General features: G+C 39.4%; 1 protein-coding gene across 1 annotated transcript; it reads right to left on the reverse strand.

Moving 5' to 3' along the window:
* Nucleotides 1-5,940: 5,940 nt before the first annotated feature.
* Nucleotides 5,941-10,642, reverse strand: LOC121372162. Its single transcript, XM_041498437.1, has 2 exons — nt 10,257-10,642; nt 5,941-9,612 (listed from the first exon to the last, which is right to left on the reverse strand). The coding sequence occupies exon 2, from the start codon at nt 9,529-9,531 to the stop codon at nt 8,512-8,514; it is 1,020 nt and encodes a 339-aa protein (XP_041354371.1). The 5' UTR covers nt 9,532-9,612; nt 10,257-10,642; the 3' UTR covers nt 5,941-8,511.
* Between the last annotated feature and the right edge of the window lie 3,227 nt (nt 10,643-13,869).

Genomic DNA, 13,869 nt, shown 5'->3' on the forward strand with positions numbered 1-13,869 from the left:
ATTGCAGGGTATCGACCAGGTAAGTGATTACCACGGTCTAGACATACGTACAAAATACGTGCCAGTTTTTTTAAGATCACAGGGTATTATGGCGTAACCTGTCGCGACTATAGTACAATGTTAATAGACATTATCAGCCGCCCTGCTTCATTACTGTAAATAATGCTGTAAAACCCTTGATTAAGTAGACTTTCGCATCTAAAATTACAAAACTGACCAATTACGTAGTACCAAAGAAAACAAAATTATCACTTGGGTATCGTGAGTGGTCGTTTTTACTCTAACGCACCCTACCAATAGGCCTAATAATATGCTACTTTTTTTTATGAGAGAAAAATACTATAACCCCATTTCGTTCTATTGATGCAAATAGAAATATATTTAGTTTAAAAGTTGATTATACTCTCAAGTCATTTATGTTGTTTTACAAGCCAGGTTAATGAAAGTGAAGCGCCTTGTCGTAAATTAGAGCGTTTGTTTACACTGTGCATACAAATTTCATTATGTACAGCCCGAACATAAAAAATGCGATATTTTCTTTAAAAAAAACCCCAAAATGTTTGTCCTACATTTATATTTTTTACATATTTAAATACATCATATCGAGGTGTATCTTTATGCTAAATATGAACAGTATACACCTCGGCATTAGCATCCGAGTTTTGGTTTTGTCTCCGGGTTGCTTTCGGGCTCCGGGCTGTAAATTGGTCGACCGGTCTGGTCTGGCACCATCAGTTTCTCCACCCTCCGACTCGCTATCCGTTTTTTCTTCAGTATCACTGTTGTAAGTAAATGTGTGTCTTTCTTCATTTACTAACAGCTCATATTGATACGGCAAAACGTTTTGCGAACGAACACTCATTGTTTTGGTAAGCTGTGCAAGTCTTAGATTCTTTATGAGTGGTACGGACTAATGCTTTTAAGTGTAAGGCTTCAGATCAAGCGACGCGTCTCTGACGTCACGGACCTCGTGATTGCCCTGCTCATTAAAGATCGGCAATTTCCGCTAAGAGCTCGTATCTGGGGTTCTTTTATGGAGATATTTTAAGTAATTAATTTTTTATAATTTTTTTTTTTAGGTGATTCAATTTATAATTAATTGTACATGGTTGGTGCCAAATATGGTTTACGTGACATGTTTCCTTTAAACTTAATGCAACATATTTTTGTAAACTGTATAAATTATAATGCAACTATTATTCCTGTTAGCCATCAATCGATATTCAAATGAAGTATGAATGTGATGCGGCGTCATTTTCAATGGGCACATCGGATATTCTTACATTGTAAAGTTGCTGTTGACAAGTGTTTGTTTGCATACGTTAATTCTGGAGTGTCGTCATAGTATCTTTGCTTAAATGTCAATGAACATAGTGCCGTGACCTCGATTAATTTACATCTAATTTGCAAAGTTATTGATTGAACTGGATATGCTATCTGTTATATGATAAATATATTTATTACCTTATACTAGTTATATTTGGGATGAAGAAACGTTAAGCACAGGAAGATCTTGTTAAACAGCCGCAGAGTACCTATAAGAAGCAAGTATATTTTAAAAATAACTTATGATTCAAACACCGTTAACTCTGGTAAAGCGTCGCCTGATGCGCGGTTGGTTGGCCAATTGGGCTATTTCTCGTTCCAGCTAGTGCACCAAGACTGATATATCAAAGGTAGGTAGTGGTATGTGCTATCCTGTCTGTGGGATGGCGCATATAAAAGATCCCTTGCTATGGAGAAGTGTAGCGGGTTTCCTCTTATGTAAAAATTACCAAATGTTTCCGATAATTGATAAATGTTGTCTAGTGATATTAAATAAAACAAACTGGGTTTTTTAACTGAACAAATAACCTCGAACATTTTGAGTCATAACATTAATATGGATGATCTATCTATCTTATCTTTGTTTGTGCTTAAATCCAATTAAGGTCCTGGAGACACACGTCAGCTATCTGGACTGTCTGTCCAGGACAGAAAGTTGGTGGTTAGTTGTTAATGGTCAGTGAGAGAGAAGTCGGTGTCGTGGCCTTACACTTACCCACTAAGTCGTCATACTCGCTTTGGATTCGAGCCGGTACAGGGCGTTCGAACCCATTACCTACCAGTCTTATGTCCGATGGGCTTAACCACTGCACCACCGAGGCCGGTCATGGATAATTATGTTCTAAATACGTAAATATTATATATACATCACACACACACACACACACACACACACACACGCGCGCGCGCACGCACGCACGCACGCACGCACGCACACACACACACACACACACATATATATATATATATATATATATATATATATATATATATATATATATATTCGAGATTTCAGCTTTAAACCAAGTTACGTGTCTACCTGTCGGTACTTAGCTTTTTCAATTCCAATATCGTCTGGAATATAGACCTGGAAATTAATTAAACACCACCTGAATTGTATGGCAGCTAAAAGGGCGACTAGAAGTCATTGTCCATGCCGACGGAGGTTAAACCTGATATTAAGAGTTTTTACATGTTCTATATCTACTGCAGTGGTGGATCTAAGCTGAGGGTTAAGAGGTTTACCTCCCCCCCCCCCCACACACACACACACCACCACCACCCACCACCACCACCACCATCACCATTAGCTACTAAGTAAAAGAATCACCTTTATTATTGAGGTTGATTTTTTCACTGAAAACACACACACACACACTAACAGACACACACGCACGCACACATACATACACACATACGCACACACACATACACACACTAACAGAAACACACACACATACGCACACGCGCGCAAACACACACACACAGCTTAGCCAAGAAAGCATAAATGCTAAAGCCCCCCCCCCTACCCCCCCCCCCCCCACACACACACCTCTCAATATCCTAGATCCGGTCCATTACTGGGTATGTACTGAGATGGTATGAACGAATTACTTAGAGTCCTTATGAGAAGCACACCAATATGATTCTAGCACCACAATTAATTGTCATATATTTCCATGTTTTTCTCTTGCATACATTAAGTAGTGATGTGCCGACACTGTCGCTTGCTGCTAAATGTTTTCTCTTGCATACATTAAGTAGTGATGTGCCGACATTGTCGCTTGCTGCTAAATGTTTTCTCTTGCATACATACATTAAGTAGTGATGTGCCGACACTGTCGCTTGCTGCTAAATGTTTTCTCTTGCATACATTAAGTAGTGATGTGCCGACACTGTCGCTTGCTGCTAAATGTTTTCTCTTGCATACATTAAGTAGTGATGTGCCGACACTGTCGCTTGCTGCTAAATATTTTCTCTTGCATACATTAAGTAGTGATGTGCCGACACTGTTGCTTGCTGCTAAATGTTTCCAATATCCACGAAATGTTCACGAACTGTAAGTCACACGGTCAAAACTAGGTGGTGCTAACTGAATTACTAGGGCCCCGTTCCACGAAGATATCTTAGTCCTAAGATCACCTTAAGAGTATAACTACCTTATGCACTTTGTCGGTGGGCCCATTGGGCTATTTCTCATTCTAGGCTGTGCACAATGCATGGCTGGTATATCAAAGGCCGTGGTATGTGCTATCCTATCTGTGGGATGGTGCATATAAAAGACCCCTTGCTACTAATGGAAAAATGTAGCGGGTTTCCTCTCTAAGACTATATGACAAACTGATTTAACTGTTGAATTTTTATATTGATGTTGATCATTACTATATTTGTTTGCATTTACCATAGTTTGACACCTAATAGCCGATGTATTTTTCGTGCTGGGGTGTCGTTACCCATTCATTCATTCATTCATTCATTCATTCATTCATCATTCATTCATTCATATGTCAAACTTTTGTCAAATGTTTGACATCCAATAACCGATGAATACTAAATCAGTGTGCTCTAGTGGTGTTGTTAAACAAAACAAAAAACTTTAAACTTATGCACTTAAGGTGATCTTAGTGCTAAGATCGCTTCGTGGAACGGGGCCCATGTGTATATATTATATTATACGAATCACTGAGTGAATGGATAAAGTTGTTACCAAATGCGTTGCATTAAATTGTCAATAACAACGAACCGTCAACGAGAAATATGCGACGGCCTGTCATTGTGTAATCACGAGTCACTGTCAACAACATATAAAAGTAGACGAACACGTGTCGGTTAATTTTCATTTCAATCCACCCATCCATCCATCACAGAGGAGAATCCAAGGGGGGGGGGGGGGGGGGACCAGGGGACCCGTCCCCCTAAAAATATTCAAGTGTCCCATTTTTCCCTCTTAATTTTGTCTCCCCCCCCCCCCCCCCCCTATTGACAAGTTGGTTTATGTGACCGTTTCCCGTTTATAGGCGTACGGGTTCCCATGTTTGTAAGGGGTTGGGGGGAGGGGGGGGGGGTAGGCTGGCTGCGTTTTGTCTAATGAAACGAACATGCCCAAATATAGATAACATTTACTCATATTAGCATTACTGCCAAACCACTATATAAGGTTGCAAACAAATCCGTACGCAATTTTACATGGATTACAACTAATATTGTGGTTAGATTGATGGAAAGACATGGTGAAAAGATTTTAAGCAAGCTCATTTTGCTCCAAAATCTCAATCGTTTTTGTACGAAAATCTCTATTGTTTTTGCAGGAATTTGAGAATGTCTCCCCTTGTCTCGTACGCTTATGTTCACGTTAGTCCCCCCCCCCCCTTCCCCCCCCCCCATACATAGGTGTACGGGCTCCCATTTTTTGGTGGGGGTGGGGAGGGGCAGGCTGCTTTTTGCCAGAATTAAACGAAAATCATTGAATCATGAATAACAACATTTATTCATATTAGCATTACTGCCAAACCGCTATATAGGGTTGCAAACAAATCACTACTCCTCTTCACCTGAATTACAACTAATATTGTGGTTTGATTGATGGAAAAACACGGTGAAAAGATTTCGAGCAATCTCTATAATTTTTGCCCGAATTTAATAATTTGCCCCTATGTCACGTACGGTTATGTTCCTGTTAGCCTCCCACCTACGTCCACCCTCGCAAAATATTTCTTGGATACGTCCGGGCAGCGATCAACCATATGAGAGGCTGAACTTTTGCTATAGCTATAAACGATTCAAATACGTCTGTCATGAGCATACCTCAGCGTTCTCAGGAGTGATCTTGGCAAATTGTTTATATTTAGTTTCTTTCTTCTTCTTTTTTTTGCTCTATTCATATCTAGCTAATGTCCAATGGAAAAGCACTAATTGCAAACCGTTACAGATATTATTATTATGAAATCAGAAAATCTGGATGTATGGTTTAAAGTTACCAGGTTCGTTTTTTGATGTGAAGAAAAACGTGTGATTTTATTACTAAATACGTATTACGGTCTTAGATTGTGAGTGTTTCGAAGGAGGAGTTAAAATTACCAGTTCGAGGAATCACAGACGCATTCAGTGTACTATTATTATTCCAGTATGTTCCATGTTAGTACATGTATTGTCCTGTCTGTGGGAAAGTGCATATAAAAATCCCTTACTGCTTTATCTAAAATAGTTTAAAGTTTGTTTTGTTTAACGACACCACTAGATTAAATGAACTTATTAATCATCGGCTATTGGATGTCAAACATTTGATAATTTTGACATATAGTCTTAGAGAGGAAACCCGCTACATTTTCCATTAATAGCAAGGGATCTTTTATATGCACCATCCTACAGCCATGATAGCACATACCACGGCTTTTGATATACCAGGCGTTGTGTACCTGTCTATAAGAGTAGCATATGTGGTTGTAGCAGGTTTCTCTGGTTTTTTCTCTAATGACTAAATGTTGAAATAACTAGATGTTAGACACCACATAGCCGTAGGTGTCATTTAACAAATATTATTTCATTCCTATTGCAGGCAATAGCTGTAACATAAATAAATAATAAAAATCAAAAAGAAAAAAGATAAAGCTATTGTTGTAATATAAATAATATATTTTGAAACATTAAAGCTTAGGTTTGTAATACAAATAATGTATTAGAACGCATTAAATCTATGGTTGAACACAAATAGTATCTGAAATCTGGTTTACAGTATGCAGACAAAGGGGCATTCTTATTATGCGATTAGTCGCACGGACTTGTCGCATGCGATCGAATCGTACTGTGAGAAAACCTAAATCGGAACGCCTTTAGTCTTATACGTTACGATTTTTGTAGAAACGACAAATCGCATACGACTAATAACACAATGAGAACGCCGCTTAAAGTATCAGACAAATTAAAACAATGTTTTTAATACTAATAAAGTATTAGAAAGACGAAAGCCAATGGTTGTAATGCAGATAAAGTATCAAGAGGCGGATCGGGGGGGGGGGGGGGGGGGACAGGGCCCGCCCCCACCCTAAATTTTACGACAGTTATAATTTTATTATATATTAATTTTCATTTTTTTTACGATCGCCTCCAAACCTCCCCCCAAAGTTTCATTGGCATTCCACCTCATGTCATTGCCACCCCCTCCCATAATGGATTTTCTGGATTCGCCACTGGTATCAGAGAAATGAAAACCCATATTAAATCACTCTACAGATCTCCCAAACTAACTGATGGTTATTTCCAGCTAAATCGGCATGCACAGGTGATCATGACTAAGGACTGGACACAACAGTCTGAACCAGCACATGTATAAGAGGTTCCGGCGTGTACCCTCCTCCATGTGCTCCTGTGGAGAAGTAGACCAGACGACCAAACATGTCATCCAAGACTGCATAAACCTACAGCAGCTGAGGGACGCTACCTGGACAACTACAACAACACTCCAGAAGAAACTGTACGGTATCACGAGTGATCTACAGAGGATAGTAGCATTCATTGTCACAGCTAGCCTGAACGTGTAGTCATCAAGCGAACGAAAAGAAGAAGAAGACATATTAACAAAGCAATGGTTGTAACACAAATAAAATATGGAACAAAAAACTACAACCTTGGTTGTAATTCTAATTTTTTTAAAATCAGAAAACATTTACAACCATGGTTATAGTATAAATACAATAAAATCATCACGTGCTGTACAAACGAAGATCGAGCACAACGTTTTTTGTCCAGTTTCAACATACACTGGGTGGCTCACTATTGGCCTTGTGAGATAGAACATCCTTTTTCTGTCACATATTCAAATAAACCAGCGTCAAGGCCTACGATATGGTAAAACCATCATAGGCTATGGCATCACTATGGCGTGTATCGCACTGACGTCAGAGCCTACGATGATTTTATGATATCTTAGCCTGGTTGTCCAAGTTTGACTTACACTGGTATAAACTCGATACTTTGTAACTTTGTAACAATGCAGAACTGGCTGAGCCAAATTGTTATTGTGATGTTTTTTCTATCACAGCCAGTTTGTCCAATTTGAGCTTATACTGGATATTATTAATTGGTCATTATCCCTGTAACACAGAATTGCTTGTCACTTTATACAGCATGAGACTGTTCTAAATGAGGTTCATTGTTGTATTTCATTCTGTAATCCAATACCGAACTTAGCCAATTGGTTTACTTTGAGTTTGTACTGAATGTGATTCCTTGTTTTACTTATTTCTATAATCACAGATCGAGCTAAACCAATTTGTTTAGTTTGAGTTTGTACTCAATGCGATTCCTTGGTTGATCTGATCACAGATCTGACTAGCACGGCCAGTTCGTTTAGTTTGGGGTAGTGTTAGATAGCATGCATTGCTCATTCTCTTCGCAATAAAAAAAACCGGACTTAATAGTTTATCTAGTTGAGTTTATACTTGATAAGACTAATTGTTTATCTGTTTTTAGCACGTACCGAACTTCACTTGTCTAGTCTAAGCATATACCAGGTAATATAACATTGGGCACAATTCTTTGGTTGGTCGCTTTCTAGCTCGAGTGTCCTCTAGCGTTATTCTCACATATAACGCTAGACGACACTCGATCAAGACTCTTTCTATCTTTTGTTAGTTTGTCCAGTTTGAACTTGTATACAATGTGATGCTTTGGTTGATGTATTTCTACCAAATATCTAACAATACCAATGTGTCAGGTTTAAGCTTGTAATGGGTCACTCATAAAAATATAACACTGAGAATGGTTCTTTGGTTGATCTATTTCTATCACATATTCAACAATACCAATATGTCTAGTTTAAGCTTCCATTGGGTCACACATAATACTGGAAATGATTCTTTGGTTGATGTATTTCTACCATATATCTAATAAGACCAACGTGTCTAATTTACGTTTGTAGTGGGCCACTCATACTATAACACTGGGAATGGTTCTTTGGCTGATGTATTTCTACCACATATCTAACAAGACCAATGTGTCTAGTTTAGGCTTCCACTGGGTCACACATAATACTGGAAATGATTCTTTGGTTGATGTATTTCTACCATATATCTAATAAGACCAATGTGTCTAGTTTACGTTTGTAGTGGGCCACTCATACTTTAACACTGGGAATGGTTCTTTGGTCACACATAATACTGGACATGATTCACTGGCTGGTATCTTTCTCTACAAGAGATCTGACTCAGCCAAGTTGTTTTTCTCGTCTGACCTTACATTGTATGGATCACTGGTCTCAGGCAGTCTGTCAAGTTTCAGTTTGAACTTGGTATGACTCATTGGCCGTTCTCTTTCTAGTAGAGGTCGTCCCTCTTGAAGCGAATTCCTGATGTCATCATCTGTCGGATCACGTGGTACTGGCGGTAAAAACACCTCCATCTGTATCCTCCGAGTGACCTGTCTTTTACTGTCTACTTCCTTACTGCTTTCTTCAGCCCTGTACGACACTGACTGACCTCCATTCATTGTGTTTACTTCAGACGATGATGGCATATTTTGGTCTTCGTGATCGCGTACAAAACCGTCACCAGAAGTACTGTCTTCTTTGTCAGCTGGCAAACGTTGGGTCCTGGGAGTTGTTCTGTCGACCTGACTGTTATTTTGATGACTCTCATCGTCCATTTCACAACGATCCTCCACACATGTGGTCTTTTCTAGAGTTTTACCTGAGGCACGTCGCCGCACGCCATTTGAGAAAAACAGATTAATTGTAGCTGGACCGACAGTATCCTTCTGAACCCCACATCCCTGTGTGTGTCTACCAGCTCTACTCTTCCCTGACGCTCGACCATCACTGAGGTCCGTGTCATGCGAAGACACCGAGTCCACACGTTCCGTCTGATTCCCACTGGAGTTTCTCGTGGTTTTCCCAACAAGCCAAGCATCCTTGTGACTTCTGGGACTCGAGAGAGTGTCAGTTTCTGATAGATTGCCGCGATTTTGATATATTCCGTGTATTATGTTCACCTCACCCTTCGTAAGGTTTCCTCTTTCCCTTGAAAACATCCGCCCCGGGGTCACGTGAACTCCATTCGAACACCATCGAGTGTTCTGTAGTTTGCTCTTTTCGGAAAAGCGTCGGGGTGTGTCGTTCATATTTTCGTGCAGTTTCGATTTCGAGACAGACACACAATCGTACAGGTCATCCGTCCAGTCGTAGAATTTGGCAATGCTAATGTGCCGCGGCATCGTCCAGGTTTTACAATCAAGTAAAACATTTGGCGATACAATGAAAAAGAATCATTTGTATTCTTTTGTAAAGACATTCGTCTGAAACGAAAAAAATAAAATAATGCTTACGCCTATTTAGTAGCTTTATTTCAAATAAATAAATTTAAAAAAAGATAGGACTTTTCTTTGGCACTGTCACGTATAAAGAACATTATAAATACTTATCATAAATAGAGTTAGGGTTAGGGTTAGTGACAGTGCCAAAGGAAAGTCCTTTCATAAATCGAACCGATCAATCAATATTTAAATTAATTAGATCAAAATAAATAAGTAAAAGCAAATATTTAAGCATTTAGGTTTTCTTAACTTGACCGATTTTCGTCGAGTTGATCTATACAGTTTAATTCGAATATTTCCCTTTACTCATAAAATATGACATTAACTTTCACTGAGATTCCAACGCACACATGGTAGTTAACACGCGTGACAACACACGACAAACACACAACACGTACAACAGTTAAAAGTTATATAATCCATGTTTGTTTCTGCAATCCACCACCCCCACCCCAGCCCGCCGCTTCCGATGCATACGTGTGTGTGTGTGTGAGAGAGAGAGAGAGAGAGAGAGAGAGAGAGAGAGAGAGAGAGAGAGAGAGAGAGAGAGAGAGAGAGACAGACAGACAGACAGACAGACATATCCAATTTACAAAAATAAGAGCTATATTGTGTCCATCACTCACCGCCATTGTTGGTATGTATGTACAGTCAGGCACCAACTTCGCTACATGTTGATTACTTTTTACCAGTGGCTGTTTTTGTCGTATTGTACGAACCAGTCTGTGCCAGTGACAAAATACGCTTCTTCTGGGTGTTTTTTTATCTCATTCTCAATGTGTGTATTTTGTTAAGTAAACCTTACTTTCACAGGAAGCATATATTTTCAGAAATTACACAAGTAACGACAGTATACCTGAGATAAACCAGAAGTGAATTATCTGGTGAATAGAACTAACGATATGATGACTGGCTCAATGTTAGAAACAGTAGAAATCGTATCTTCACACGCTGTTCAGTGACAGCTTGGTACGAGATGACACCGGCAATAGATAACACATCTTCTTTTACAGATTTGTAATTACACTCGTCTGAATTTTAACAATTTAGCAACGTCTCTGTCTCCCAAACAGTATCAAGTAGCAAGTGAAAGCTGAGCGTGTACCATGAACCTAAATGATCAAAGTTTGTCAGACAGCAATTGTACGGAGAATAAAGAACGAGAATCGATTAGCCGATTGAGATATTCATGCCCCCGTCAAGCAAAACGACTGGGTTGTTCGGTGACGATTGCAATCACACCAGAGCATAAAGGGACAGCTTGCAATGGAAGATCGCTCTTCAGTTTGATATACATTTGCAAAGCCACGTGTCTTGAATTGAGCAGTTTGTCTTGTTTGTTTAGGACTGACATTCTACACGTCGGGCAATAGATCTTGTGTATGCTTTATTTCGATGTATGGATAGTCGGTCTATTTCCAAGGGAGCACTGCGTTTTTTAATATGCATTATTACGATGCGTGGTAGTGTGGATCGAGTCGGGATCCTAGAAACGTCGAGAGAGACCCTTTAATCCAGGATTTCCGGTTTTTTATAACAGCAAATAACGAGGATAACCCCTTTGCATAATTTAGGGAAGGAAAGTTGTTGGGATTTGTTCTTTTAATTTATGTATTTATTTATTTATTTTATTTACAGCTATTTGATATCTAACATATCATTGGCGCCGGAAGCGAAGGGGACCTGACATTAAATAGTTTGAAAGGGAATGACAGAGACAGATAGCGAGAGAGACAGACAGGCGGATGGACGGACGAAGAAAGGGTGGGGGAGGGGGAGAGAGAGTTAGTTTTGTTTAGTGACACCACAAGAGCACATTGATTATTAATAGTCGGCTATAGGATGTCAAACATTTGGTAATTTTGATATATAGTCTTAGAGAAGAAAGCCGCTACATTTTTCCAGTAGTAGCAAGGGATCTTTTATATGCACCTTCCCACAGACAGGATAACCCATACCATGGCCTTTGATAGGATAGCACATACTAGTCGTGGTGCACTGGCTGGAACGAGAAATAACACAATGGGCCCACCGATGGGGATCGATCCCAGACCGGCCGCCCATCAAGTGAGCGCTTTACCACTGGTCATACCAGAGACTAAACCCAGGGTAGATATGTCTGAACCTAATGGATGCGGTCGGACTTTGGACTTCATTTGATGCTAGCGCTCTGTGGCGTTGCGACCTTTATTCGCTCGCTAGTCAGGTGTGTTTCTTCCTGATAACTACCAAAACTCAATGAAAGAATGAAAAGATTTCGTATGGATTATAATGGTTCGTTATGTAAATGTGTTGGGTTTTTTAATTTTAAAATACGACTGTTCGTTCGTTCCAATCATTTGTTCTTTAAAACTGCGTTATAATTTTTCCAGACCCACCTCAAAGTTAACATATTTGATTTGTATCAATGATATATTATCTAGTTTTCTGTCAAAAGCAATATTTGTTAAAATTAAAATTAAACTGAATATTTGAAAGACCGCAATGATGGATATTTTAGCATTAGAAACAATGGATAACATTTTCCCCATTCAATGGAAAGAAATGAATAGTGCTTGTTTGAAGGAAGGAAATTAACGACGCACTCAACACATTTTATTTACGGTTATATGGCGTCAAACATATGGTTAAGGACCACACAGATATATAGAGACGAAACCCGCTGTCGCCACTTCATGGGCTACTCTTTTCAATTAGCAGCAAGGGATCTTTTATATGCACCATCCCACAGACAGGATAGTACATACCACGGCCTTTGTTACACCAGTTGTTGAGCACTGCCTGGAACGAGAAATAGCCCAATGGGGCCACTGACGGGGATTGATACTAAACCGACCGCGCACCAAGCGAGCGCTTTACCACTGAGCTACGTCCCTACCCATTGAGTCTTTAACACTCGCTCTGGGTGGGAGCCGGTTCCGGGCTGCGAACCCTGTACCTACCAACCTTAACCGATGGCTTAACCACGACACCACCGAGGCCGGTAATACTATACAGCTGTCTGGGTTCTTCTTTATGCATAATTTTACCATCAACTATTCTGATGGAGAAATCATAATTCAGAAAGGCCTTTGTGTAAATCGTGGAAATGTGTTGTAAAAAAAGTTGTTCTATTTTATTTGGTAAAAGTATAATTCATACATTTTCCATTACTATCTAGTAAATTAAATCATGTACAAACATAATTCCCTTTTATAGTTTAAAAACAAATTAGATAAATTAAAACAAAAACAAGAGTACAAAAATAAATAAATAAAATAAAACAAAAACAAACACCACCAACAACAGAAACCGTATTTGAAAATATACGGTATTTGTATGTTTCTTTCCAATAACACCCCTAAAGACCACCCAAACTCCCCGACATAAACGCTGTTTACGGCCTAGCTCGAGTCGCCTCTAACCCTCCCCTACAACATATCAATAAGGGGAGCGTTAGGGGTGACTCGAGTTATTTATGGCCATGACATTACTATTGTATTTGAGCGTGCCGTAGTATTCCCCAAAAGTCTTAAAGACAACTGAGGGGCACACGCGAACACTAGATAAAGTGTCTGGTTTCTATTATGTTACTAATCGTCTCCGCTTGTTCCTCTTGAGTCACCAGTCATTTACGTCAATGGGTGACGAAGAGCCACATTTAAATTATCCTGTTTGACGTATATATTTAAAATAATAAACTCGTAGTTAGTACGCCAGTCACCGTTTGATACCTACACACACACAGATGTCAAAACATACAGCTTTTAACTGTGTTTGTTGTGATTTTTTTTAAGGATCTATTTTTCATAGTTTACTTTTCAAAGGCTATGTGATATATGTGGTCACGTGTCCTGAATTTCATAATGTTTACAGTAATGTGATTACACTACGCTTTGTCACACACGAAATCGGTACAGAGTATCCGGATCAACTGATAACACTGAGATGAGCCTCCGAACAGGTAAACCAGTTTATTGTATCATCTTTGACCCAGTTACTGAGTGTTTTCAATACAGTATGAATAGGAAGATAGTATACCGCCATGTACTTTGATCGTGCTTCTTCATCACGAACGAGGTCGAGTATAGTTTAATGAAAGGGTGCTCGCCAGGGACACGATGGGTACTTCTAGTAATACAGTAGTAGTATGTACAACGTTTCTGGGCTACGTTCAGCCTGACCGTGCAGAAAAACATCCCCTAGACTGGTTTAGGCGCCTCAAGTTAACCCAAATAGCCACGTGGGGAACAAATCAAA

The sequence above is a fragment of the Gigantopelta aegis genome, chromosome 4, assembly GCF_016097555.1.
Source record: "Gigantopelta aegis isolate Gae_Host chromosome 4, Gae_host_genome, whole genome shotgun sequence".
In the NCBI taxonomy this organism is placed as follows: domain Eukaryota; kingdom Metazoa; phylum Mollusca; class Gastropoda; order Neomphalida; family Peltospiridae; genus Gigantopelta; species Gigantopelta aegis.